The sequence below is a fragment of the Netta rufina genome (assembly GCF_964035555.1).
Source record: "Netta rufina genome assembly, chromosome: 3".
Lineage (NCBI taxonomy): Eukaryota > Metazoa > Chordata > Aves > Anseriformes > Anatidae > Netta > Netta rufina.
In genome coordinates, this window is record NC_140125.1 from 76,507,157 (window position 1) to 76,533,123 (window position 25,967).

At 42.9% G+C, this 25,967-nt stretch overlaps 2 protein-coding genes across 2 annotated transcripts; both read right to left on the minus strand.

The window, feature by feature from the left end:
* Window positions 1-2,738: 2,738 nt before the first annotated feature.
* Window positions 2,739-12,607, minus strand: LOC311207941 (amine sulfotransferase-like; the record flags this gene model as incomplete). Its single annotated transcript, XM_084284327.1, has 6 exons — window positions 12,466-12,607; window positions 11,396-11,604; window positions 5,488-5,614; window positions 4,720-4,814; window positions 3,892-4,072; window positions 2,739-2,863 (listed from the first exon to the last, which is right to left on the minus strand). The coding sequence occupies exons 1-6, from the start codon at window positions 12,602-12,604 to the stop codon at window positions 2,739-2,741; spliced, it is 876 nt and encodes a 291-aa protein (XP_084140453.1). The 5' UTR covers window positions 12,605-12,607.
* A 7,088-nt stretch (window positions 12,608-19,695) lies between these two features.
* LOC311207942 (amine sulfotransferase-like) lies at window positions 19,696-25,534 on the minus strand (the record flags this gene model as incomplete). The annotated part of the gene is made up of 6 exons (XM_084284328.1): window positions 25,393-25,534; window positions 24,323-24,531; window positions 23,100-23,226; window positions 22,322-22,416; window positions 20,847-21,027; window positions 19,696-19,820 (listed from the first exon to the last, which is right to left on the minus strand). Exons 1-6 carry the CDS (start codon window positions 25,529-25,531, stop codon window positions 19,696-19,698), a joined length of 876 nt encoding a protein of 291 aa, XP_084140454.1. The 5' UTR covers window positions 25,532-25,534.
* Window positions 25,535-25,967: the final 433 nt, after the last annotated feature.

Genomic DNA, 25,967 nt, shown 5'->3' on the forward strand with positions numbered 1-25,967 from the left:
TCTGATTTGTTTAGCTTTATTATCCATTAACATCTGTGAAATAAAAGGGAATTTGACTGAGAGTGGGCTCAGCTACATTTGTGTGATTTAGTTTGCTGACATGGACTGAAAGGCGGGCTTTTTTTTTTTTTTGGTGGAAGAAGTTTTGATGATTTACTCAAAATTTGCTTTGAGTTAAACAGAACTCTAATTCATATTAGTCTAATAAAATCCCATCAATTAACTCTGATGGAATTTTAGTAATTCAAACTCATGATGCCAACAACCGTGGCTGTATTTTGCTGTTAAATCTGCAAGTCGAAAACTTACGCTGTAATCCATGTAGAGAGACTATTATGGGTTGCAATGCTGCACTATGGGGCCACAGCTAATATAGGTTTGATCCTGGTGAACGTTATGTCAGAGCTCTAGTAGAATTCAACAGATGGTGCCCACTAGATCAAGATGCTGCAGGAATGCCATCTCAGGCCACATCTGGCAAGCTGCAAAGACAAGACTTCATACAAAAGTGCAATGACAGCTGCCGGCTTTGAGGCAAACAAGACCTTGGAGTAACATACACTTCTGATTTGCTATTTTAATAATAGGTCAGTGGTTAGCGTGCTTTGGCCAAAAAGGCAGAGCTTCAAGTACAATTCCCTGGGGAGATTCAACTTCCATCTTTCTGCTTCTAACCATCAGGATAAGATGTGTCCTAAGTACCTTCAGTTTTAACTGTGTGGTTGCTGAAGTCCAAAGTTTCTTGGACCAGACGGTAGACTCTGCCTCGATCCAACCTGCAGATAGCCTGCATCCTGAGAGAAAGAGCAGACACATAACTGTGCTCTCTTACTACAATATCTGATAGTTTTTTTAATTTTCTTACTAGCACTTCAGTGCATTGCAAATGGGCTCCAATTCAGAAGAGACTTCACAGGCTTAATTCTTTCACATAGGTGCATTTATTACCATGGATTTGATTTTCCTTTCAGCACTGAATGCTTGTGATATCTACCAAATGATAGAGGTAGCTGGTAGGCAGTATGAGTGGCTTTTTAATTTCTATGAATGGTGTTGTTGGTATAGTCTACCATTGGAAAAAGAATAGGAGATCAAGGTCCAACTTGTACCAGGCTTTATTTGTACTGAAGGTAAACTCAGCAGAAGGCCCACAGTAGTCTTCTGACTTTGAACTCGTTTTATGTTTTCTGTGGCCAGGGTAAATATCTACAGGTGGAAAAAAATCACCAGTCCCCATGTCTGAAGCTCAAACTTGTATGCCAGGGGGTGTAGCCATTTTGTAAATCACGAGGGTTTTTTTTGTAAGTTTTCTTGGTATTGGGGATGTGAAGTTCCAGAAGAAAAGATGATCTGACTGTACCATCGGGGGTACGTAAAAACCTTCTTGTAAGCTAATGATATGAGGTCACCTATGTCAAATTGAAGGAGCCAAGAGCATGCCGTGCATGAAATAATTCTGTCCAGCAAAAAGCAGGTAGAACCTGTGAGAAGGCTTAAGGACATGGATTGAAAATGAGAAGAGCAAGCTGGTCTTTGGGAGCAGTGAGTGCACTTGGTGTCTGGAAAAAAAATAAAAATAAAAAAGTAAGAAAAGAGAAAAAAAAATGGAACAAAATGTTTCTTCCTTAGATCGTGATCCTTCCTTCTGCCCTCTTGAGTAAGGCCATAGTGAAAAACACAGAAGAGTGTTAGAGGGGAAAAATGCTGGAGGCATATCAGAGACTTGTCAGTGTCTTTGATAAGGGGAGGAGCTACAGTTTGTGAGCAATTTCAATGGACAAAATTGATAAATATTCAGGAGATGGACTTCCCTTTGTAAGCTACATAAAACACATTGCTGTCTAGAAAGGTGAATATGTCACAGACCGGGTGCATGTCAGGAGTGGTGGTGTGGACATAAACATTTTTTCAGTTATTGGTAGAAAAAAATCTTGAGATACATCTCTGTACCCGTCTTCTCATGGGAAGCCCTTGGGGAAGCCACTGCATGGAGTTGTGTCAAGGACAGATTAAACCCTGATAGTGTGTTAATGTGTATAGGAGTCACAGGTTGCTGTCAGGTTTTTACCTCTAGGTCTAGTAGATCATTAGGTAGGACAGAGTGGGCATTCACTTAAGAAACCACTGTGATTATGGTGTGTGTTTTTCTCAAAAACTTCAAGCAGCAAATTGTCAAACATGACCCGAAGAACGGTAATAGACAATGCAATGAAGTGTTTCAGTCAATAGGCAACACCAGAAAATGCAACAAAAAGGCCAGTTTAATAGCTAAGGGTTGGGTATTTGAGTTTACCAAGCTAGTATAAATTGAAATATATGAAACCAGATCTATAGCACAGACGGTCAATCTTATTTGCAGTCCAGACATTTAAAGGTCTACCAAAAGAAGCCTCGAGAAATTCACAAGTAGAAATATTTGCATACAATTTTAAACTATCTTTAACACCAATCTATCTTCACTTGGGTTTCTACAACTTCGGTATTGTTAAAGTCAGTGAATGTAAAAGCAAACACAAAGAAAGGAACTCACAGTTTACTTTGAAAATTAACTTGTAAGTATCTTGTAAAATTACAAAGAGGAAACTGATGAAATTGAATAGCTCTCAGACAAGGCATGTTTTCTGAATGAGATGCTACAGTATTCTTTCTATAACACAGGTGAAAATTGATGTATTTTGTTATTCTGGAACTTCAGGTACATCCATCGACTCCATAGGATGATGAGAGTCAAAACCAGCCTACATTTCACTGTTAATATCCCAGGTGATTTTGATGGGCAGGGTCTTAATTTTCTCGTTAAGTACTTCATCAAACCTTTCACTCTGCGCCACTGTCATCATATTTTTCCAGTCTCCAACAGTGCCTGAAGAAAGAAGCAACAAAGGGGGGTGAGAAGCAGAACATGCACCTGTCTGAAAGCCTGTCTGCTGACAGCGAGCGCTATCCTCACGAAGCTCTTCCTGGCTTCCTCAGCATCTCTCAGCTGCTGGTCCCCTGGGAGAGACTCCGTGTGCTCTTCGGAGGATTCACTTCCAAGTCTAGGTGATGTGAATATAGCGCAGCATATAGTCCTGTCTCTCCATAACGTTACTCAGCTCACTGGTTGTGTTTTTTAGTGATTCCTTTGAGATCAAATATGAGATGGGGGAAAGTGTTAAAAGTAACACCTCTTTTTTTTTTTTTTTCTTCTTCTTCTCTGACTGCACCACTCTTTAACCCCTAGAGCTCTCGTCCTACACTGTGCATCAGGCCATCCTAAGAAAGCCCAGGATGCCTCGTGTTTACCTTGAGGGTAGTTGATAAAAGAGGCTATGCTCATACTGTGAAGATGACTCTTGCCTTGAAAAGTAAGAAAAAACACATGTGAAGGAGGGCTGCACTGTTTTCAGCCTTAAGCAGCCTATCCTGGTAGACCGTCACTGTTCAAATCAAATTCACTCTTGTGTCTAGATGGTAAGTTGGTAAGTCTCTTGGAGGCCTAGAAGCACCACCTTTTTTTTTTTTTCTTTTTTCTTTTTTTTTTGTCTGAGAGATGCTTTTCTCCCCAGTGAAAGCTACCTATCCATTTAGCAAATTGCTCATAACCATGTCAGCCCCCAGTGAGAACCTTACCCCTGGTTCAGTACAACCCTCAGATCTTCTCTGATATCGTGCAGGCCTTCTGCAACTTCTGTTGCAATCAGTAAAACACAATGTTTTATCATCCTTAGGAAAATGTGGTAAAATCAGTGATGCCTTAACAATAAAACAGCTCTTATGAATTTAATCATGGCTAACCTGACCTGTCCCTCTGATGATGGGGGCATTCCAGCTAAGTTCATAAGCCCTAGGTACATCTTGTATCAAGAAGAGGAATTAGGTAGTTGTTACATTGGACTGCTTCCATTTTACCTTTTCGTAGAAATCTACCCTTGCTTTTGTCTGCGATGTCATCTGGCAGGTTCTCGTAGTTTGCCCTGGGATCTTTCTTCATGTTCTCAAAAGTAGCCTGTCTCACAACACTTTCTATTTCCTCTTCACTCAGCTTCTTGCCTAGGAAGTTGCAGATCTTCAGCACAGCACTTCTGAGATCCTGCAATAATGTTACTTTGAAGGGTCTTGATGATGCAAAGAACTAAATACAGGATCATAAAAGGGCATGAATTTGGGTTCAAAAGAGGCCATGTTTTTTATGAGAGCATAGTCTCACTTGCATGTCTTGAGCTCTCGAGTTAGGGATGCTGTAACCCGCTGTGGCAGTGCCCTTTTGGAGCACTTCCTAAGAGGAAGTAGAAATTGCACAAAGGCACAGACAGACACCAAACAGGGAACATTTGGTCAGCAATCTGAGAGCTCCTCAAGTGCCTTAGCAACTGCCTCTTAAGCATTTGTTTCCTTTAGTAGAACTGTTATGAGCACATTTTTTGTGTTGAAGATACTCACAAAAGCCTTGTCCTGTACTATTTTAGAAACTTTTTTTTGAGGTCGTGCTGAAGATTACTTTTGTCCTAGTAGAAGGTGATCTAACCAATAATTCTTTTTTTTTTTTTTTTTTTTTTTTTTGATAAAATCTCACACCAAAGAAAAAATATGACTTTATTCTCTCAAACGTCTCGATTTGATTCTACACCATAAGGGACTAAGCAATTTCCAATACAAAGCGTAATTATAAAGACCTATCTGAAAATACATTTGTACGGGAAGATAAAACCTTGAATACAGTGATATAATTGACCTCACCTTTTTCATGTCTTCATAGGTAAGGAAGAGTATATTGAAATCCTCAGCATGGCCATACCAGCCTGCAACATGATCGAACCAACAACTGGCGACCACTTACCAAAGGGAAAATAATTGAGAGAGAGAGAGAATGTTATTTACCGCTAACAGTAAAACAGTAACAATATCAGTCACTTTTTTTGGCACCCACATTATTTTTGAGGATAGGAGCGTAGGCATTCCTCTCTTCTGTTCCATTTTCCCCAAGACTCAGAGGGCAGTTATGCCCATAAAGGCATAATGAGATGGGCTTTTTACAGGGGGTGTGGGATGTGTGCTCACAGCCTATGGGTGACAATTCTTTATGCTCATGTGGCAAACCCCCTCTGGTTTCTGGCAATCTGCACTAATAATGGCAGAAGCAAAAATCTACTTCCTATTTTTCCCATACTGTGTCTTTTCCTATGGGTTCAGCTCCACTAACCAAGTGCAGAAGGTGTTAAGAGCTCCTCAGTCATAATGACTATATTCTGAATTGGTATCCAATGCAGATGAGACAAGCAGATTGCACATTGCTGGGGAGCAGCAATGCCTTGAGTATGCTACCACCTTTGGACCCAAGTTAATCAGAAAATGGTGCTAAGCTCAGGCAACCTCTGAAGCTTTGGATCCAGGTTACAGCATAGCTGAGGGTTCTGGGTACTTGTTATTTATTGATAAAATTAATCTCTATTCAATCTGAGGGCATGGGCCAGGATTTGGACTCCTTAAGTAAGAAAGATATCCTACCTTTGCCAGCTAAAAACCTCTCCATGCAACTATTAAAATCTGGATCCTCCTCTACTATGTTCATGTATTTGGAAAAGTGGTAGTAAGAAACCAGCACATCCTTGGGGTTCCTGGTAACATAAATAATCTACAAAAAAAAAAAAAAAAAAAGAACACTGGTCTCAGAGATGTTACAGGGCTCTGATATCCCGACCATCAGTGCAGTTGTCCATAGATGTCCTTACAGGTACCACTAAAATGATGAGAAGCCAGTCTCAATGCAACAATCATGTTAAGTAAATACTGGAGAATGTAATTTTGCTTACAGGTAGAGCAGCAAGCACTCCCTATGTGGTCATTCAGTGCCTGTGGCTAACTCCTCGTGGGGTCCATGTTACAGTGATACTTTTCACTTGTGTAAGGTAGTCAGGTTGAAATATCAACACTAGAAAATCGTTTTAAATTTCTCTTTGAGTTAGCATCATATTTCTGCAAATACTGCAAGTTCTCATGAGGAAACGTACAATAACTTCTGGTAAATCACAACTCTGGTACAGTTGTATTTTCAAGGTGTATTTCCAATAAGGATTCCTAGATACAGTGCAGGAGAACTCAATGAACTCAAGTTCAAAAGTTCTGAGTTGAAATCACAGAGAAAAAAAAAAAAAAAAAAACTTTCTATGGTTTGATACAATAAGGACAAACTGAATAATGTGTTCCAGCAGAGGGGGAAAGATGCCCCCAAACAAGATTTTCCTGAAATCATAATATATTTTCTGACATGTGTATCCTGTGTGATTTTGGTCAATTTTCCCATTCTTTGCTGGGCATCATTTGGATTTCAAATCCTCTTTTCTTCTTAGGAGATTTCTCTTTCAAATTTCACTGGGATTGAGAAGAAAGTGGTGAGAACTCTGCAGTTTTCCACTACACCTGTATCTGTGAAGAACCTAACTGCAGCACTACAGGCTTGCCTCCACAGTTCCTGTGAGCACAGCTCTGCCACAGGTATCTGCTCACTCAGCCCCAGGAAACCTCACAACAGAAATGAGGATGGAAGGGGCAAAAGGGGACTGCTGCAAGAAAGAGTAGCAGAAGCATCTTGTCATGAGATACTTTGCCAGGGAACAATACAGGAATTTGTTGAAAGGTGGTTAAGGCAATTACAGAATCACAGAATCACAGAATTTCTAGGTTGGAAGAGACCTCAAGGTCATCGAGTCCAACCTCCAACCTAACGCTAACAGCCCTCCACTAAACCATATCCCTAAGCTCTGCATCTAAACGTCTTTTGAAGACTTCCAGGGATGGTGACTCCACCACTTCCCTGGGCAGCCTGTTCCAATGTCTAACAACCCTTTCAGTGAAGAAGTTCTTCCTAACATCTAACCTAAAACTCCCCTGGCTCAACTTAAGCCCATTCCCCCTCGTCCTGTCACCAGGCACATGGGAGAACAGGCCAACCCCCACCTCGCTACAGCCTCCCTTGAGGTACCTAAAAAGAGCGATAAGGTCACCCCTGAGCCTCCTCTTTTCCAGGCTGAACAAGCCCAGCTCCCTCAGCCGCTCCTCGTAGGACTTGTTCTCCAGGCCCCTCACCAGCTTCGTCGCCCTTCTCTGGACCCGCTCAAGCACCTCGATGTCCTTCTTGTAGCGAGGGGCCCAAAACTGAACACAGTACTCGAGGTGCGGCCTCACCAGAGCTGAGTACAGGGGGACGATCACCTCCCTAGCCCTGCTGGTCACGCTGTTCCTGATACAAGCCAGGATGCCGTTGGCCTTCTTGGCCACCTGAGCACACTGCTGGCTCATATTCAGCTGACTATCCACCATCACTCCCAGGTCCTTCTCTGCCTGGCAGCTCTCCAACCATTCCTCTCCCAGTCTGTAGCTCTGCTTGGGGTTATTGCGCCCCAGGTGCAGGACCCGGCACTTGGCCTTGTTGAACTTCATGCAGTTGACCTCAGCCCATCGGTGCAGCCTATCCAGATCCTCCTGCAGAGCTTTCCTACCCTCGAGCAGATCGACACACGCACCTAACTTGGTGTCATCTGCGAACTTACTGAGGGTGCACTCGATGCCCTCGTCCAGATCATCAATGAAGATATTAAAGAGGACCGGCCCCAGCACCGAGCCCTGGGGGACGCCACTAGTGACTGGCCTCCAACTGGACTTGGCTCCATTCACCACGACTCTTTGGGCCCGGCTATCCAGCCAGTTTCTAACCCAGCGAAGCGTGCGCCAGTCCAAGCCAAGAGCAGCCAGTTTCTTGAGGAGAATGCTGTGGGAGACGGTGTCAAAAGCCTTGCTGAAGTCAAGGTAGACCACATCCACAGCCTTTCCCTCATCCACCCAGCGCGTCACTCTGTCATAGAAGGAGATCAGGTTCGTCAGGCATGACCTGCCTTTCATAAAGCCATGCTGACTGGGCCTGATCGCCTGCTTCCCCTGCAATTGCTGCATGATGACTCTCAGGAGGATCTGCTCCATGAGCTTTCCTGGCACTGAGGTCAAACTGACAGGCGTGTAGTTTCCCGGGTCTGCCCTCCGGCCCTTCTTGTAGATGGGCGTCACGTTTGCTAGCCGCCAGTCGATTGGAACCTCCCCTGATAGCCAGGACTGTTGATAAATGATGGAAAGTGGCTTGGCCAGCTCCTCTGCCAGTTCCCTCAGTACCCTTGGGTGGATCCCATCCGGCCCCATCGACTTGTGCACATCTAAGTGCCTTAGCAGGTCACCAACCAGTTCTTCATGGATAATGAGGGCCACATCCTGCTCCCCATCGCCTTCCACCAGCTCAGGGTACTGAGTATCCAGAGAACATCCGGTATTGCCGCTAAAGACTGAGGCAAAGAAGGCATTGAGCACCTCCGCCTTTTCCTCATCTCTTGTAACTAAGTTTCCCCCCGCATCCAGTAAAGGATGGAGATTCTCCTTAGTCCTCCTTTTTGTGTTGATGTATTTATAGAAACGTTTTTTGTTATCTTTAACGGCAGTAGCCAGATTGAGCTCCAGATGAGCTTTGGCCTTCCTAATTTTGTCCCTGCACAGCCTCGCTACTTCTTTAAAGTCCTCCTTAGTGGCCTGCCCACTTTTCCAAAGCTTATAAACCCTCTTTTTCCTCCTAAGATCAAGCCACAATTCTCTGTTGAGCCAGGCCGGTCTTCTTCCCCGCCAGCTCGTCTTTGGGCACGTGGGGACAGACCGTTCCTGCGCCATTAAGACTTCCCTCTTGAAGAGCGCCCAGCCTTCCTGGACCCCTCTGCCCTTCAGAACCACCTCCCAAGGGACTCCACCAACCAGTGTCCTGAGCAGCTCAAAGTCAGCCCTTCGAAAGTCCAATACAGCGGTTTTACTGGTCCCCTTCCTGGCCTCGCCAAGAATAGTGAACTCCACCATTGCGTGGTCACTCTGCCCAAGACAGCTCCCGACGATCACGTCCTCCACCAGTCCTTCTCTGTTTGTAAAGAGAAGGTCTAGCGGGGCACCACCCCTGGTAGGTTCACTAACCAGCTGCGTCAGGAAGCTATCTTCCACGCTCTCCAGAAACCTCCTAGACTGCTTTCTCAGGGCTGTGTTGTGCTTCCAGGATATGTCAGGGAAGTTGAAGTCCCCCACGAGTACAAGAGCTGATGATTTTGCAACCTCTGTCAGCTGCCTGTAGAATTCCTCATCCGTCTCCTCATCCTGGTTCGGCGGTCTATAGCAGACCCCGACCAGGACACTAGCCTTGTTGTCCCTGCCGATCCTAACCCAAAGGGACTCGACCTTGTCATTCCCAACCTCGAGTTCTACAACATTGAAAGACTCTCTAATATAGAGAGCCACACCACCACCCCTTCTATGCTGCCTGTCCCTTCTGTAGAGCTTATAGCCAGGCATTGCAGCACTCCAGTCATGAGACTGGTCCCACCACGTCTCTGTGATGGCAACCAAGTCGTAGCCTGCCTGCCGCACGATGGCTTCCAGCTCCTCCTGTTTGTTACCCATGCTGCGTGCATTGGTGTAGATGCACTTCAGCTGGGCCATAGCCTTATCCTCCAGCCTTGCCATTGTTCCCCCTGGCACAGCCCCAACAATCCTAGCCTCAGCCCCATCCCCCTTCCTACCTAGTTTAAAGCCCTCTCAATGAGCCCTGCCAGTTCCTGGCCCAGGATCCTTTTTCCCCTAAAAGATAGGGACCCGTCTGCGGCCATCAGGCCAGGTGCCGAGTAAAGTGCCCCATGATCAAAAAACCCAAGATTTCTGCGTTGGCACCAGTCCCGGAGCCACGTGTTTAACAGGTGGGCTTTCCGTGTCCTCTCTGTACCCCTCCCTGCCACCATAGGGATGGACGAAAACACCACCTGCACTCCCGTTCCATCCACTAACCGACCCAGTCCCCTAAAGTCCCTTTTGATAGCCTTGAGGCTTCTCTCTTCGATGTTATCACTGCCCGCCTGGACTATCAAAAGGGGGTAATAGTCAGAGGGGCGTACCAGGTTAGGAAGCTTCCTGGCAACGTCCCTGACCCTGGCCCCAGGGAGACAGCAGACTTCCCTACGGGTAGGGTCAGGCCGACAAATAGGGCCCTCTGTTCCCCTAAGAATCGAGTCACCAACAACAATAACCCTCCTGTCTTTCCTGGTGGAGGCAGTCCTGAGGCGCGGAGTTGACCTCCTCGCCCCAGGCATCCTCCTGGGAACATTTGCTACCTCTTCCTCACGCACCAGCCTCTCAATCTCTAGGGCCTCAAACCTGTTGTGTAAGGGCACCTGGGAGGGTGGGGCCGGAAGGGGAGGGGATCGCCTGCGATGTCGAGCAGGGACCTGTTTCCATTCCTCCTCAGCTCCCAGATCCCCTCCCTCTGCCCGACGGGGACAGGGCAGGGGGTCCGCCCCCATTTGAGGAGTCTCACCTCGGCACCTCCCCTCGAGGCCCTGCAGGGAGTTACTCCAGAAGTCTATCTCCCGCTCACACTCCCTGATGGCCCTCAACCTCTCCACCTCCTCCTTGAGCTCCGCCACCATGCGGACCAGGTCATCCACCTGCTCGCACCTCACGCACGCAGTTTCTCTGCCTCCCGCCGATGGCAGCAACAGGCTCAGACACTCCTTGCATCCGGTGACCTGAACTGTGGCATTTTTTAACGGGTAGTCGGTCTGCGTGTGTACCGACTTCCTGGAGAGCGCGCCGTGCCTGGTGGCGACCATTATCACCTAGCTACGGCTGTTGTTAACGAGGTGTTGTTTGTGTGTAGGGGGAGCGCTCTGCCCTTCCTGCGCGCCCTGCCTGCGCGAACTGCCTGCGCGAACTGCACGAACTGCGCGAACTGCCTGCGCGAACTGCGCGAACAATTCAATGTCAGAACAAGACAATGCCTGTATGTCTTCAGACTTTCCTGTATGTCCATGTTCAGTAAGTGAGCCTTAGTGTTGTAGACTGGCTACATTTGCTTCTAGGAGTTTTTTATAATGGAAGAGAGCCCCTGAGCTGTGACACAATTCACCGTAAGGAGCCTGATTCAGAAACTCCCAGCACCGATGAACAAGAGGTGGGTTTCATGTTATCTCTCTTTCTACTGTAGTCCTGTGCCACTCATCAGTGTCAGAGGCTTTTTTTTTTTTTTTTTCCAGACTAATAATTTCACTGGAATTGGAGGTTTTCCCAAGAGTAAGATCAGTCCAAGTCTTTGACCCTGGCAGGTCCTCCTGAGATACACTGCTGTACCACGAATCTCTCTAGCAGTGTTAGGGCGGAGAGATTTGGCAAGAGGAAACAGAACTGATGGGCTCTAGAAGGTCACTGATCTCCCCACATGTATTAGGCTGGTGATATTTATACCAAGGCATGGGGAACTAAAACAGGAAAAAGACAGGATTTGGACCAAATCACTGAGGCAAATTTTCCAGATTGTTTTTAAGTACACTGTAAAAATAACATCACTTACACGCCCTCTTTTGTTTCTCAGGTCTCTTGGAAGTAAGTAGTAAGGCAGGTGCGTGGCAAAAACACGAGGCACAGGAAGACTTGTATAATCCTTATTTTTTATATTGTATTCCAGCCATGGGATTCTGTCCATGAGCTCCATATCTTCTGTTCCATTTCGGTGGCCTTCATGAAGTATCAAGCTCAAAATGTTCTGAGTCCACACGGTTCCTGAGAAGAAAAGCTTTTTGTTTGAACATTGTTTGATTATTTATTTTAATTTTTCTTTAAAGACATTATATTACCATAAATACAGCCTCTGTACAGTTGTACTTTTTTTCACTTTGTGAATATAAATACAGCTTTGCATACTGAAGATAACAACCATAAAAGCCATGGCAGGTAACTAAGCCTTCAGTTCTTTCACCCAGCATACTCAGCTTCCACACAAATTGTGTCTTTCCTCAGGTTGTTGTAGCAACATGAGATGTTTAATTTCTGTGGTCCACACTTCTAAAATATTTTCAGAGGGAAAGATGTGAATGGGAAGGAGACAATATTCTGTGCAATTCATAACTCAAAATCATCTGCCAACTCTTTCCTGTCAGTGGGTGCTACATCACTTTGCAACACAAAGCTCTCACTTCCAAAGCTGTGCTCATCTGAGTGCTGTTACAGCTTTGTCCCTTAAATGCTGTCCTCCCATCCAGACCCTCTGCCTACTTGTACGGCTTGCTCCAGCACCACCTGATGATGAGTTAGCATCACTTGGGCTTTCTGTCCCCTACCACTGCCACTCAGGACCTCTCCATGGGCTTCTTGTACCTTCAAGAGCTCAGCTTGTTTTGGCCATAGCTTGTTCTGAGCACGGAGTCCAAGAATGAGGTAGATCAACTCAGTTGGACAAAAGCAGGCATCCTGTGTCCTGCTGTTCAGGCCATGGCTATGCAGGATTTGTACTTAATGCTGCACCACATATCCTCAGAGACAGTTCATGTCTAAAAGCAAAGCTAACAACCTTAGGCACAGCTGCGATTAGGTGGTTGAATAAAGGCAGATTTATTTCCTCTTTGGAAACAGTTCCATTCTTACCTGATTTGGGATAAGTAGCTATAAATATGTCACTGTCTTTGATTTCAAAATTCTCCAGAGAAGCTACGTGCTCGACTGAAGTATTTACAACAAAGTAAAACCCTTTGTACTTGAACATAAACTCTTTCGACGGTTCCATTATTAATCTTTTGTCTCTTATTGGTGAATTAGCTGCAATAAGAAAACATAAAATTATACCTTCTTGTTTCATTGTCATCTCACAGAAAAACAACAACAACAACAAAAAAACAAATAAACAAAGTAAAAAGCAAAAAACACCACCCTACAAAGACAAACCAAGCAAAGCAAAACACCAAAATTGCAATTCAAAAACAAACAAACAAACAATTGGTTCTTGCAAATTCTAGGAAAACTAATTTTGCTACAACAATACACTGAAATTTAACTTTCATATTTTCACAAGAATATCAGGATATGTTTCTAATATTAATTTAGATATATATTTCTAATATTAATATAGATATATAGCATGATCCTTTATTCATATACAAGTATATGTTATACACACTTAAAAACTAACATAACTAAAGGTAACCTGTGTAAAAAATCATTTGTCAATTTTTCTCTAGGATTTGAGCAACTACAAAGTTTCCTTTGGATTCTCATCATCTCTTAAACAGAGCTGGTTTAACCAAGCTCTCTTTCTAAATGTTTTGGCTGAAATTGTGTTCTGCATGTTTTATTTTAATTTATGTCTCCTAATTATTCTGTCTCCTTATCAGTGCTTCTCCCATAGTAAGCATAATTTCTACAAACAGGGATGGGTAGGCATAAATGTGAGTTTTTAAAAAGGCCTACTGGTTTTATGACGTATTCTTGTATCTTTATACCATTGCTGCATATTTCCAGAAAAAAAAAAAAAAAAAAAAAAGTTAATCATTATTGTAGGGAAGAACAAATTCTCTGGGAGATACAGGAAGATTAACAGAGTGAAGAGAGAGACCAACTCTTCTAGCTGAGCAAGAGCAAAATGAACATCCAGGTTTGAAGGTTTGGGTTTGTGTCCCTTTAAGCTGAACATCCATGGATTTCAGCAACTTGAGCATCCAGGTCTCTCTCTCCCAAGTGAGCAGATGTACTTCAGAAAACATTGTGCTGTTTTTCCTCAGTTGGACAGCCGAGCTCCATCACAACCGCTCTCTCACTCAACCCTCCTCAAACAGGAGTGGGGAGAAAATACAATGAAAAGGGCTCAAGGGTCAAGACAAGGATGAGGAGATTGCACAGTAATTACTGTGATGGGCAAAACAGACTCAGCATAGGGAGATAGTAAGATTAACTGATTATAACGAACAAGCTAGAGAAGTGAGAAACAAAGGAAAGAAACCAAAAGCACCTTCCCCCCCCATCCACCTTCTTCCACCTCCTCCTCTTGAGTGGCTCAGGGGAATGGGGGAACGGGGGTTATGGTCAGTCTGTAATGCTTCTTCTCCGCCACTCCTTCTCGGTCACTCTCGTCCCCTGTGCTGTGGGGTCCCTCCCATGGGATACAATCCTTGATGAACTGATCCGGCGTGGGCTTCCATAGGCAGCAGCTCTTCAATAACTGCTCCAGATATGATTCCATACCACAGGGTCCATACCTCAGGTGCAAACTTCTCCAACCTGAGTCTCCCTCGGGCAGCAGCTCCCCCCAGACCCTCTGCACCTGCGTGGTCTCCTCTTCACGAGCTACAGGTCTGGCTCCGAATCTGCTCTGGTAGGGGCCTTCCACAGGCTGCAGCCTCCATCGGTGCAGGTCCACCTGCTCCACCGTGGTCACCTCCATGGGCTACAGCGTGGAACCCTGCTCCACTGTGGTACTCCAAGGGCTGCAGGGGGACATCCTGCTTCACCATGGTCCTCACCACAGACCGCAGGGGATTTCTTCTCTGGTGCCTGGAACACCTCTCCCCCTCCTTCTTCATTGACCTTGGTGCCTGCAAGGCTGATCCTCACTCCTCGCACTGTCCCAGCTGCTGTGTGGCACAGTGTTTTTTTCCCTGTTTTAAATATGCTCTTACAGAGGCACAATCACTTACTGGCTCAGCTCTGGTCAGAAGTGGGGCCATTAACTAACATGGGGCAGCTCCTAGATACTTCTCACAGAAGTCCCTCCTATGGCCCTCTGCTACCAAAACCTAGCCACATAAACCCACTACAAATGTACAAGCCTTAGGAGAAATGACCTGAGCAAGTCCATTTTCAGACTTGGATATCACAACCATTATTTTGTTTGGGTTGAAAAATATTTGGAAAAAGAGACATTTCAATCAGGACTTTTATTCAGGTTGCTGTTCCCTGCCTTCCCCCTTGCAAAGTATACGTGATACGTCCTTTGTCCTCTCTGCCTGCAGTGTTTGCCCTTGCCTCATCACCTGGCTATTTACTGTAGCTCAGTTTTGCCAGATCAGCAGCTTACGCAATTCCCACCGGCCAAGTGACCCGTGTTCATCGTGGCAGTCAGTTCTTGGAAATGAGGCCACCAATCCCATCCCTTATTGCCCAGCTTCTCTCCTGTTTAGGCTCTCCTGCTCTGTGAGCTCAGCTGGCCACAGGATTGCCCAGCAGTGTTTCTGTGTGACGTGTCTGCCAAGCCATAGCCAGGTACCTCGAGAAACACCCTTGGACTGCCCCCGGTGAGGCACATGCATGTAGACGGGCACCACCCACGGGGCCTGTGCTGCCATTGGGCCCTTGGCGGCTGCTCCACCAAAAGGCAGGTGCCAAAATAAAGCAGCAAGGGGCACACAAGCTGCTTGTCCAGGTAACCTCTTGCCATGGTATAGCCTCAGGAGGACACACGGATGTCCCTCAGGCTGGTTCCGTGGCTCAGCCTAGGGCTGATGCTCCCTGCTCTCCTCCAGCTGCCCACCACCAGCATCTGTAGGGGAACTGCACACCCAGTTGATCTCAGCCACATCACTGGAACAGCCAAGCAAAAAGTTTCAGTTTTAACTGTGTTTTTATATACCTGGGTTCTTTTATAGAGATAGATTAAATAACTGATGAATCATTAACTGCACCAGAAACAAGGCTGAAGAGTAGTAGCAGCAGTAACCCCACTTAGAGACCAAGGATTTGGTACACATTTGAATTCAAGTCAGTATTTGAATCTGGGAAAGTCCTAAGACTGAATGGATATGGGGAATGAGGGAATATTTTTATGGCTACCTAGAGGAAAAATGAAGAATTTCTAAGAAACTAAAGGAAGACACATTCCATGCATAGTACACAGAAATATTACATGATCTTATTCTGTAAACAAAAAAAAAAAAAATGAAACAAAACAAAAAACATATTTTTCTTTCTTACACATATATGAATATGCAATAAAAAATATACGAGGAAAAATAGCCTTGCCTCTTTGTCTGGAGAGCTTATTCATGGTCTAGCATATCTGATGGGAGAAGAAATAGGCATTCAAATATGCTCTTACCAGCCGGATATGAATCTGAACAATGTGTCGAACATTCTGCCTGCAGTTGCAGACAGAAAGGTGTCCCCTGATTCACCTCCTGCACCCGCAGTGACTGTACACTTCAACTCTGCTCATTTGACTGCCTCACAGCCACAACTCCAATCCCTTGCTGAATTGTACAGAAAACCGACGTAAAACTCATCGTCCTGCACCAGCTGTCAGACACCTAGCTCCTCATGGCTGAACTTCTGCCCACACAGCCCCTGTGCCTATGCATCTCCTTCCCACAGCGCTTCTCAAAATGTTCGACAAAAGAGGTCTGTGCACAACTATTCTCGCTTTAATGGCAGGGTTGTATAGCATCATTCAACTCACAGATCTACAGTTGCAATAATTAATTTCAGGCCTGCTTACCTTCTCTGCTCTCTTTCTGGTGCCCACGGAGATGTATGTTATTCCTTTCCCGTTCGGTGACCACAAATACTTCGAGAGAGGTTTGAGGTTTCCTATTTAACCAAGGCGTACACCCACAACCACCTTGCTCTTTGGCTTCCATTCAACATTTACTTATCTCTAACACAGAGATTAGAGAACTGACATAACCCATGAAAAGGTTAAAGCAGTACTGAGAGACTATTGTAATTATTCAGTTGCTTGATTTAATTTTTGTTCCTCTTTTTATCGACAACATTAGTAATTAGGAGCAGAGAGGAGCAGAAGTTAATACAATCTTTTACTTTTTCTTTTCTTTCTTTTTTTTATCGGTCTAATTCAGTGTGCACAGGTACGACAATGAAATGGAAGGCATATAGAGCTTTCCCGCTTGGCATTTCTTTCTTAAAGGGAATTAATTTAACTGTGTATGTATAGTAATTGTGGAAATAAGATACTTCTTTTTTATTTGGAAAGATTCTAAAAACTTAGAGTCATTGCTTAGAGGAATAAATGTTTTTTGAACTTTAGTATATAGAAATTCCATATGCAAGATGAGAGATTTCATTCCAGAAATAATTTAATGATATATAAGCTTACCTGCTCGTGCCACTTGAGAACATCTGTTTAGGATGATCTGATATAACATGTTCCAGTAGTCATGTCTTTTTCTATTCAAGATGAATAAACAAGCATTTCTAATAGACAGAAATAAATGTTCAAGTACCCTATAAATGCTTTTATAAATTAACCACGTGCCTTTGTTCCTACCATCCTCTATTTGATCTTTTTAATTTTGGCACCTAAGAACTCCAGATAAGCGTCTAGGTTTCAGTGATGATGTATGTTTCAAAGCAATAAGCAGGATCTGAGCTCCAGCAGACGTTACCAAATATGCTTAAAAACCTTGTAAGCTAATGTGATGTTAAATCTGACTTTTCCAAAGATGCAGTTGGATCGAAAGCTTCATAGTGACCGTGTCCAGCTTCCTGTGCAATTGCTAGTGTACTTTAAAATGCTGTTCAACACTGAATTTAATTTTCTTCTGCTATGCCTCATTTCAGCTGCATTCAAAAAAAAAAAATAAAAAAATTACTTTCCACTGTCAGTTTATACATTTAAAACTAGGATATTTTTCATAAAAACAATGATTTGGTTCTCCTTAAATCTGGACTGAATTCAAGAATACTATGTAATCCATGCAAAATGTGGTAATCTGAAAAAGTTTTCTAAGTCACTGATGATACAAGAGTTATCTAAGTGAGAAAAACAAGTTTCTTGCTAATGTTATTCCTAGATTAATGGGGTTTTCTATTCTGTTTTCACATTAATATTTTTATTGTTTTTTACGCAGAGGATGTGTTGTTTAAAGTTACAACTCTCAAGTTAAAATGCAGAAATGTATTTTTCATTGTTACTTGCATCTTTTGTTTCCAAGCAGAGGTGCTAAGGATTGAAATAACAAAAAAAAATTGCTTAAGTCCATTTCTCCAAGACTTTGACAGACATTTCATAGACTGAGCTTCTGATTTGTTTAGCTTTATTATCCATTAACATCTGTGAAATAAAAGGGAATTTGACTGAGAGTGCTAGTGAAATCTGCCAACTGATAGAGGTAGCTGGCATCAGTGGGCTGTGGAACACTGTGTGGGTAGTATGACAAGTATGTGGCTTTTTATTTCTGTGATTGGTGTTGTTGTTATAGTCTACCATTGGAAAAAAAAAAAAAAGATCAAGGTCCAACTTGTACCAGGCTTTATTTGTACTAAAAGTAAACTCAGCAAAAGACCAACAGTAGTCTTCTGACTTTGAACTTGTTTATGTTTTCTGTGGCCAGGGTAAGTATGTACAGGTGGAAAAAAATCACCAGTCCCCATGTCTGAAGCTCAAACTTGTATGCCAGGGGGTGTAGCAATTTTGTAAATCATGAGGTTTATTTTGTAAGTTTTCTTGGTATTGGGGATGTGAAGTTCCAGAAGAAAAGATGATCTGACTGTACCATCGGGGGTACGTAAAAACCTTCTTGTAAGCTAATGATATGAGGTCACCTATGTCAAATTGAAGGAGCCAAGAGCATGCCGTGCATGAAATAATTCTGTCCAGCAAAAAGCAGGTAGAACCTGTGAGAAGGCTTAAGGAGATGGATTGAAAATGAGAAGAGCAAGCTGGTCTTTGGGAGCAGTGAGTGCACTTGGTGTCTGGAAAAAAAATAAAAATAAAAAAGTAAGAAAAGAGAAAAAAAAATGGAACAAAATGTTTCTTCCTTAGATCGTGATCCTTCCTTCTGCCCTCTTGAGTAAGGCCATAGTGAAAAACACAGAAGAGTGTTAGAGGGGAAAAATGCTGGAGGCATATCAGAGACTTGTCAGTGTCTTTGATAAGGGGAGGAGCTACAGTTTGTGAGCAATTTCAATGGACAAAATTGATAAATATTCAGGAGATGGACTTCCCTTTGTAAGCTACATAAAACACATTGCTGTCTAGAAAGGTGAATATGTCACAGACCGGGTGCATGTCAGGAGTGGTGGTGTGGACATAAACATTTTTTCAGTTATTGGTAGAAAAAAATCTTGAGATACATCTCTGTACCCGTCTTCTCATGGGAAGCCCTTGGGGAAGCCACTGCATGGAGTTGTGTCAAGGACAGATTAAACCCTGATAGTGTGTTAATGTGTATAGGAGTCACAGGTTGCTGTCAGGTTTTTACCTCTAGGTCTAGTAGATCATTAGGTAGGACAGAGTGGGCATTCACTTAAGAAACCACTGTGATTATGGTGTGTGTTTTTCTCAAAAACTTCAAGCAGCAAATTGTCAAACATGACCCGAAGAACGGTAATAGACAATGCAACGAAGTGTTTCAGTCAATAGGCAACACCAGAAAATGCAACAAAAAGGCCAGTTTAATAGCTAAGGGTTGGGTATTTGAGTTTACCAAGCTAGTATAAATTGAAATATATGAAACCAGATCTATAGCACAGACGGTCAATCTTATTTGCAGTCCAGACATTTAAAGGTCTACCAAAAGAAGCCTCGAGAAATTCACAAGTAGAAATATTTGCATACAATTTTAAACTATCTTTAACACCAATCTATCTTCACTTGGGTTTCTACAACTTCGGTATTGTTAAAGTCAGTGAATGTAAAAGCAAACACAAAGAAAGGAACTCACAGTTTACTTTGAAAATTAACTTGTAAGTATCTTGTAAAATTACAAAGAGGAAACTGATGAAATTGAATAGCTCTCAGACAAGGCATGTTTTCTGAATGAGATGCTACAGTATTCTTTCTATAACACAGGTGAAAATTGATGTATTTTGTTATTCTAGAACTTCAGGTACATCCATCGACTCCATAGGATGATGAGAGTCAAAACCAGCCTACATTTCACTGTTAATATCCCAGGTGATTTTGATGGGCAGGGTCTTAATTTTCTCGTTAAGTACTTCATCAAACCTTTCACTCTGCGCCACTGTCATCATATTTTTCCAGTCTCCAACAGTGCCTGAAGAAAGAAGCAACAAAGGGGGGTGAGAAGCAGAACATGCACCTGTCTGAAAGCCTGTCTGCTGACAGCGAGCGCTATCCTCACGAAGCTCTTCCTGGCTTCCTCAGCATCTCTCAGCTGCTGGTCCCCTGGGAGAGACTCCGTGTGCTCTTCGGAGGATTCACTTCCAAGTCTAGGTGATGTGAATATAGCGCAGCATATAGTCCTGTCTCTCCATAACGTTACTCAGCTCACTGGTTGTGTTTTTTAGTGATTCCTTTGAGATCAAATATGAGATGTGGGAAAGTGTTAAAAGTAACACCTCTTTTTTTTTTTTTTTCTTCTTCTTCTCTGACTGCACCACTCTTTAACCCCTAGAGCTCTCGTCCTACACTGTGCATCAGGCCATCCTAAGAAAGCCCAGGATGCCTCGTGTTTACCTTGAGGGTAGTTGATAAAAGAGGCTATGCTCATACTGTGAAGATGACTCTTGCCTTGAAAAGTAAGAAAAAACACATGTGAAGGAGGGCTGCACTGTTTTCAGCCTTAAGCAGCCTATCCTGGTAGACCGTCACTGTTCAAATCAAATTCACTCTTGTGTCTAGATGGTAAGTTGGTAAGTCTCTTGGAGGCCTAGAAGCACCACCTTTTTTTTTTTCTTTTTTCTTTTTTTTTTGTCTGAGAGATGCTTTTCTCCCCAGTGAAAGCTACCTATCCATTTAGCAAATTGCTCATAACCATGTCAGCCCCCAGTGAGAACCTTACCCCTGGTTCAGTACAACCCTCAGATCTTCTCTGATATCGTGCAGGCCTTCTGCAACTTCTGTTGCAATCAGTAAAACACAATGTTTTATCATCCTTAGGAAAATGTGGTAAAATCAGTGATGCCTTAACAATAAAACAGCTCTTATGAATTTAATCATGGCTAACCTGACCTGTCCCTCTGATGATGGGGGCATTCCAGCTAAGTTCATAAGCCCTAGGTACATCTTGTATCAAGAAGAGGAATTAGGTAGTTGTTACATTGGACTGCTTCCATTTTACCTTTTCGTAGAAATCTACCCTTGCTTTTGTCTGCGATGTCATCTGGCAGGTTCTCGTAGTTTGCCCTGGGATCTTTCTTCATGTTCTCAAAAGTAGCCTGTCTCACAACACTTTCTATTTCCTCTTCACTCAGCTTCTTGCCTAGGAAGTTGCAGATCTTCAGCACAGCACTTCTGAGATCCTGCAATAATGTTACTTTGAAGGGTCTTGATGATGCAAAGAACTAAATACAGGATCATAAAAGGGCATGAATTTGGGTTCAAAAGAGGCCATGTTTTTTATGAGAGCATAGTCTCACTTGCATGTCTTGAGCTCTCAAGTTAGGGATGCTGTAGCCTGCTATGGCAGCGAGCTGCCTTGGGGAAAAGAGAAGTTGCACAAAGACACAGGAAGACCCCATAGAGTATTAATTTTCTTTAGTGGAACTGTTATGAGCATATTTTTTTTGTTATTCACAAAAGTCTTGTCCTATAATATTTCAGATTTTTTTTTTACAAAATTCTTGTCCTGTACTTTTTCAGAAAGTTTTTTGGTTGGTTGGTTGGTGTTTTTTTTAGTTGTTGTTTGTTTGTTTGTTTGTTTTGGGATTGTACAGAAGATTACTTTTGTCCTAGTAGAAGGTGATCTAACCAATAATTCTTTAGTGGTTGATACAATCTTGCACCAATTAGAAAAAATGACTTTATTCTCTCAAAAATCTCAATTTGATTCTGCTCCATAAGGGACTAAGCACTTTCCAATATAAAACATAGTTATAAAGAACAATCTGAAAATGCATTTGATATGGGAGGCTGTCCTGGTTTCAGTTAGAACAGAGTTGATTTTCTTCCTAGTAGCTGGTGGAATGCTGTGTTTTGTCTTAGGATGAGAAGAGTGCTGATAACACCCCGATGTTTTAATTGTTGCAGAGCAGTGCTTATACCAAGCCAAGGACATCTCAGCTTCTTGCTCTGTCCTGCCAACAGGCAGGCTGGGGGTGCAGTAAGAGCTGGGAGGGGACAGACCCAGGACAGGTGACCCGAACTAGCCAAAGGGGTATTCCATACCATCTGACGTCATGCTAAACAATATATAGGGGTGGCTAGCCGGGGGAGGGGGCCGGACTGCTCGGGGTTAAGCTGGGCATCGGTCAGCGGGTGGTGAGCAATTGCACTGTGCATCCCTTGTTTGTACATATTATTATTAGTAGTACTATTATCATCATTGTATTATTATTATTATTATTATTATTATTATTGTTGTTGTTGTTGTTGTTGTTGTTGTTGTTGTTGTTGTTGTTGTTGTTGTTATTGTTATTTTCCTGTCTTATTAAACTGTCTTTATCTCAACTCACGGGCTTCACTTTCCATTTCTCTCCCCCGTCCCAGAGAGGGAGGGGGAAGGGTGAGCGAACGGCTGCGTGGTGTTTAGCTGCCGGCCGGGTTAAACCACGACAGAGGAGAAAACCTTGAATGCAGTGATATAATTGACCTTACCTTTTTCATGTCTTCATAGGTAAGGAAGAGTATATTGAAATCCTCAGCATGGCCATACCAGCCTGCAACGTGATCAAACCAACAACTGGCAAGCACTTATCAAGGGAAAATAATTGAGAGAGAGAGAGAGAGAGAGAGAGAAATGTTATTTACAGCTAACAGTAAAACAGTAACAATATCAGTCATTTTTGGGCCTGTGCAGTATTTTTGGGGAGAGGAGCATAGGCATTCCTCTCTTCTGTTCCATTTTCCCCAAGACTCAGAGGGCAGTTATGCCCATAAAGGCATAATGAGATGGGCTTTTTACAGAGGGTGTGGGATGTGTGCTCACAGCCTATGGGTGACAATTCTTTATGCTCATGTGGCAAACCCCCTCTGGTTTCTGGCAATCTGCACTAATAATGGCAGAAGCAAAAATCTACTTCCTATTTTTCCCATACTGTGTCTTTTCCTATGGGTTCAGCTCCACTAACCAAGTGCAGAAGGTGTTAAGAGCTCCTCAGTCATAATGACTATATTCTGAATTGGTATCCAATGCAGATGAGACAAGCAGATTGCACATTGCTGGGGAGCAGCAATGCCTTGAGTATGCTACCACCTTTGGACCCAAGTTAATCAGAAAATGGTGCTAAGCTCAGGCAACCTCTGAAGCTTTGGATCCAGGTTACAGCATAGCTGAGGGTTCTGGGTACTTGTTATGTATTGATAAAATTAATCTCTATTCAATCTGAGGGCATGGGCCAGGATTTGGACTCCTTAAGTAAGAAAGATATCCTACCTTTGCCAGCTAAAAACCTCTCCATGAAAATGTTAAAATCTGGAACTTCCTCTAGTGTTGTGATGAATTTGGAAAAGTGGTAGTAAGAAACCAGCACATCCTTGGGGTTCCTGGTAACATAAATAATCTGCAAAACAACAGGTCTCAGAGATGTTACAGGGCTCTGATATCCTGACCATCAGTGCAGTTGTCCATAGATGTCCTTACAGTTACCACCAAAAGTGTGAGAAACCAGTCTCAATGTGACTATCATGTTAAGCTTACAGGTAGTATAGCAAATCTTCCCTTTGTGGTGTACTTTCTGTAGGTACTCATGAGGAAATGTACAATAATTTATGGTAAATCAAAACTCAGGTACAGTGTTAACAGCATTCATGCTCTGTGACCTGAACTGCTGCTCCATGGTGCTGGTGCCAGAGGCAGAAGATTGTGAATGACAAGGGGGAGTCCCACCGTCCTAAAGGAAATCCTTGTTACAGTCAAGGGTTATTTTGGCTCTTGCTGACTTCTGCCTCAGGCAAACACTGGGTACCTCCAGTAAGATGGGAACCCTCCTGCCTCTCAGATGGGCACATTGCCCTTACGAGGCTACAGGTGTTTGCAGGGAGAGAGAAAAACCCTGCTCTCAAACTGCATTTCTAACTGGGTAAAATTACTGCATTAGACTCCTGTTAACTGAAAAGTTCTCTGATTGCCTTTAGCAAAACAAAATTATTATTTCCAAGGTGTATTTCCAATAAGGATTCCTAGATACAGTGCAGGAGAACTCAATGAACTCAAATTCAAAAGCTCTGAGTTGAAATCACAGAGAAAAAAAAAAAAAACTTTCTATGGTTTGCTATAAAATAAGAACAAACTGAATTATGTATTCCAGCAGAGGGGGGAAAGATGCCCCCAAACAAGATTTTCCTGAAATCATAATATATTTTCTGACATGTGTAGCCTGTGTGATTTTGGTCAATTTTCCCATTCTTTGCTGGGCATCATTTGGATTTCAAATCCTCTTTTCTTCTTAGGAGATTTCTCTTTCAAATTTCACTGGGATTGAGAAGAAAGTGGTGAGAACTCTGCAGTTTTCCACTACACCTGTATCTGTGAAGAACCTAACTGCAGCACTACAGGCTTGCCTCCACAGTTCCTGTGAGCACAGCTCTGCCACAAAAATCACTGAGGCAAATTTTCATCATTGTGTTTAAGTACATTGCAAAAATAACATCACTTACACGCCCTCTTTTGTTTCTCAGGTCTCTTGGAAGTAAGTAGTAAGGCAGGTGCGTGGCAAAAGCACGAGGCACAGGAAGACTTGTATAATCCTTATTTTTTATATTGTATTCCAGCCATGGGATTCTGTCCATGAGCTCCATATCTTCTGTTCCATTTCGGTGGCCTTCATGAAGTATCAAGCTCAAAATGTTCTGAGTCCACACGGTTCCTGAGAAGAAAAGCTTTTTGTTTGAACATTGTTTGATTATTTATTTTAATTTTTCTTTAAAGACATTATATTACCATAAATACAGCCTCTGTACAGTTGTACTTTTTTTCACTTTGTGAATATAAATACAGCTTTGCATACTGAAGATAACAACCATAAAAGCCATGGCAGGTAACTAAGCCTTCAGTTCTTTCACCCAGCATACTCAGCTTCCACACAAATTGTGTCTTTCCTCAGGTTGTTGTAGCAACATGAGATGTTTAATTTCTGTGGTCCACACTTCTAAAATATTTTCAGAGGGAAAGATGTGAATGGGAAGGAGACAATATTCTGTGCAATTCATAACTCAAAATCATCTGCCAACTCTTTCCTGTCAGTGGGTGCTACATCACTTTGCAACACAAAGCTCTCACTTCCAAAGCTGTGCTCATCTGAGTGCTGTTACAGCTTTGTCCCTTAAATGCTGCCCTCCCATCCAGACCCTCTGCCTACTTGTACGGCTTGCTCCAGCACCACCTGATGATGAGTTAGCATCACTCGGGCTTTCTGTCCCCTACCACTGCCACTCAGGACCTCTCCATGGGCTTCTTGTACCTTCAAGAGCTCAGCTTGTTTTGGCCATAGCTTGTTCTGAGCACGGAGTCCAAGAATGAGGTAGATCAACTCAGTTGGACAAAAGCAGGCATCCTGTGTCCTGCTGTTCAGGCCATGGCTATGCAGGATTTGTACTTAATGCTGCACCACATATCCTCAGAGACGGTTCATGTCTAAAAGCAAAGCTAACAACCTTAGGCACAGCTGCGATTAGGTGGTTGAATAAAGGCAGATTCATTTCCTCTTTGGAAACAGTTCCATTCTTACCTGATTTGGGATAAGTAGCTATAAATATGTCACTGTCTTTGATTTCAAAATTCTCCAGAGAAGCTACGTGCTCGACTGAAGTATTTACACCAAAGTAAAATCCTTTGTACTTGAATACAAAATCTTTTGATGGTTCCATTGTTAATCTTTAGTCTCTTAGTGGTGAATAAGCTGCAATAAAATAATATGAAATTATAACTTCTTGTTTCATTGTCATCTCACAGGAAAAGAAACAAGCAAACAAACAACAACAAGAAAAACCCCACCTCCCTACAAAGCAAAACAAAACACCAAAAGTGTAATTCAAACAAACAAACAAACAATTGGTTCTTGCAAATTTTGGAAAACTAATTTTGCTACAACAATACACTGAAATTTAACTTTTATATTTTCACAAGAACATCAGCCTATTATCTCTACTAATAATAACAACAGCAAAAAAAATTATATATAGCATGATCCTTTATTCATATACAAGTGTATGTTATACACACATAAAAACTAACATAACTAAAGGTAACCTGTGTAAAAAATCATTTGTCAATTTTTCTCTAGGATTTGAGCAACTACAAAGT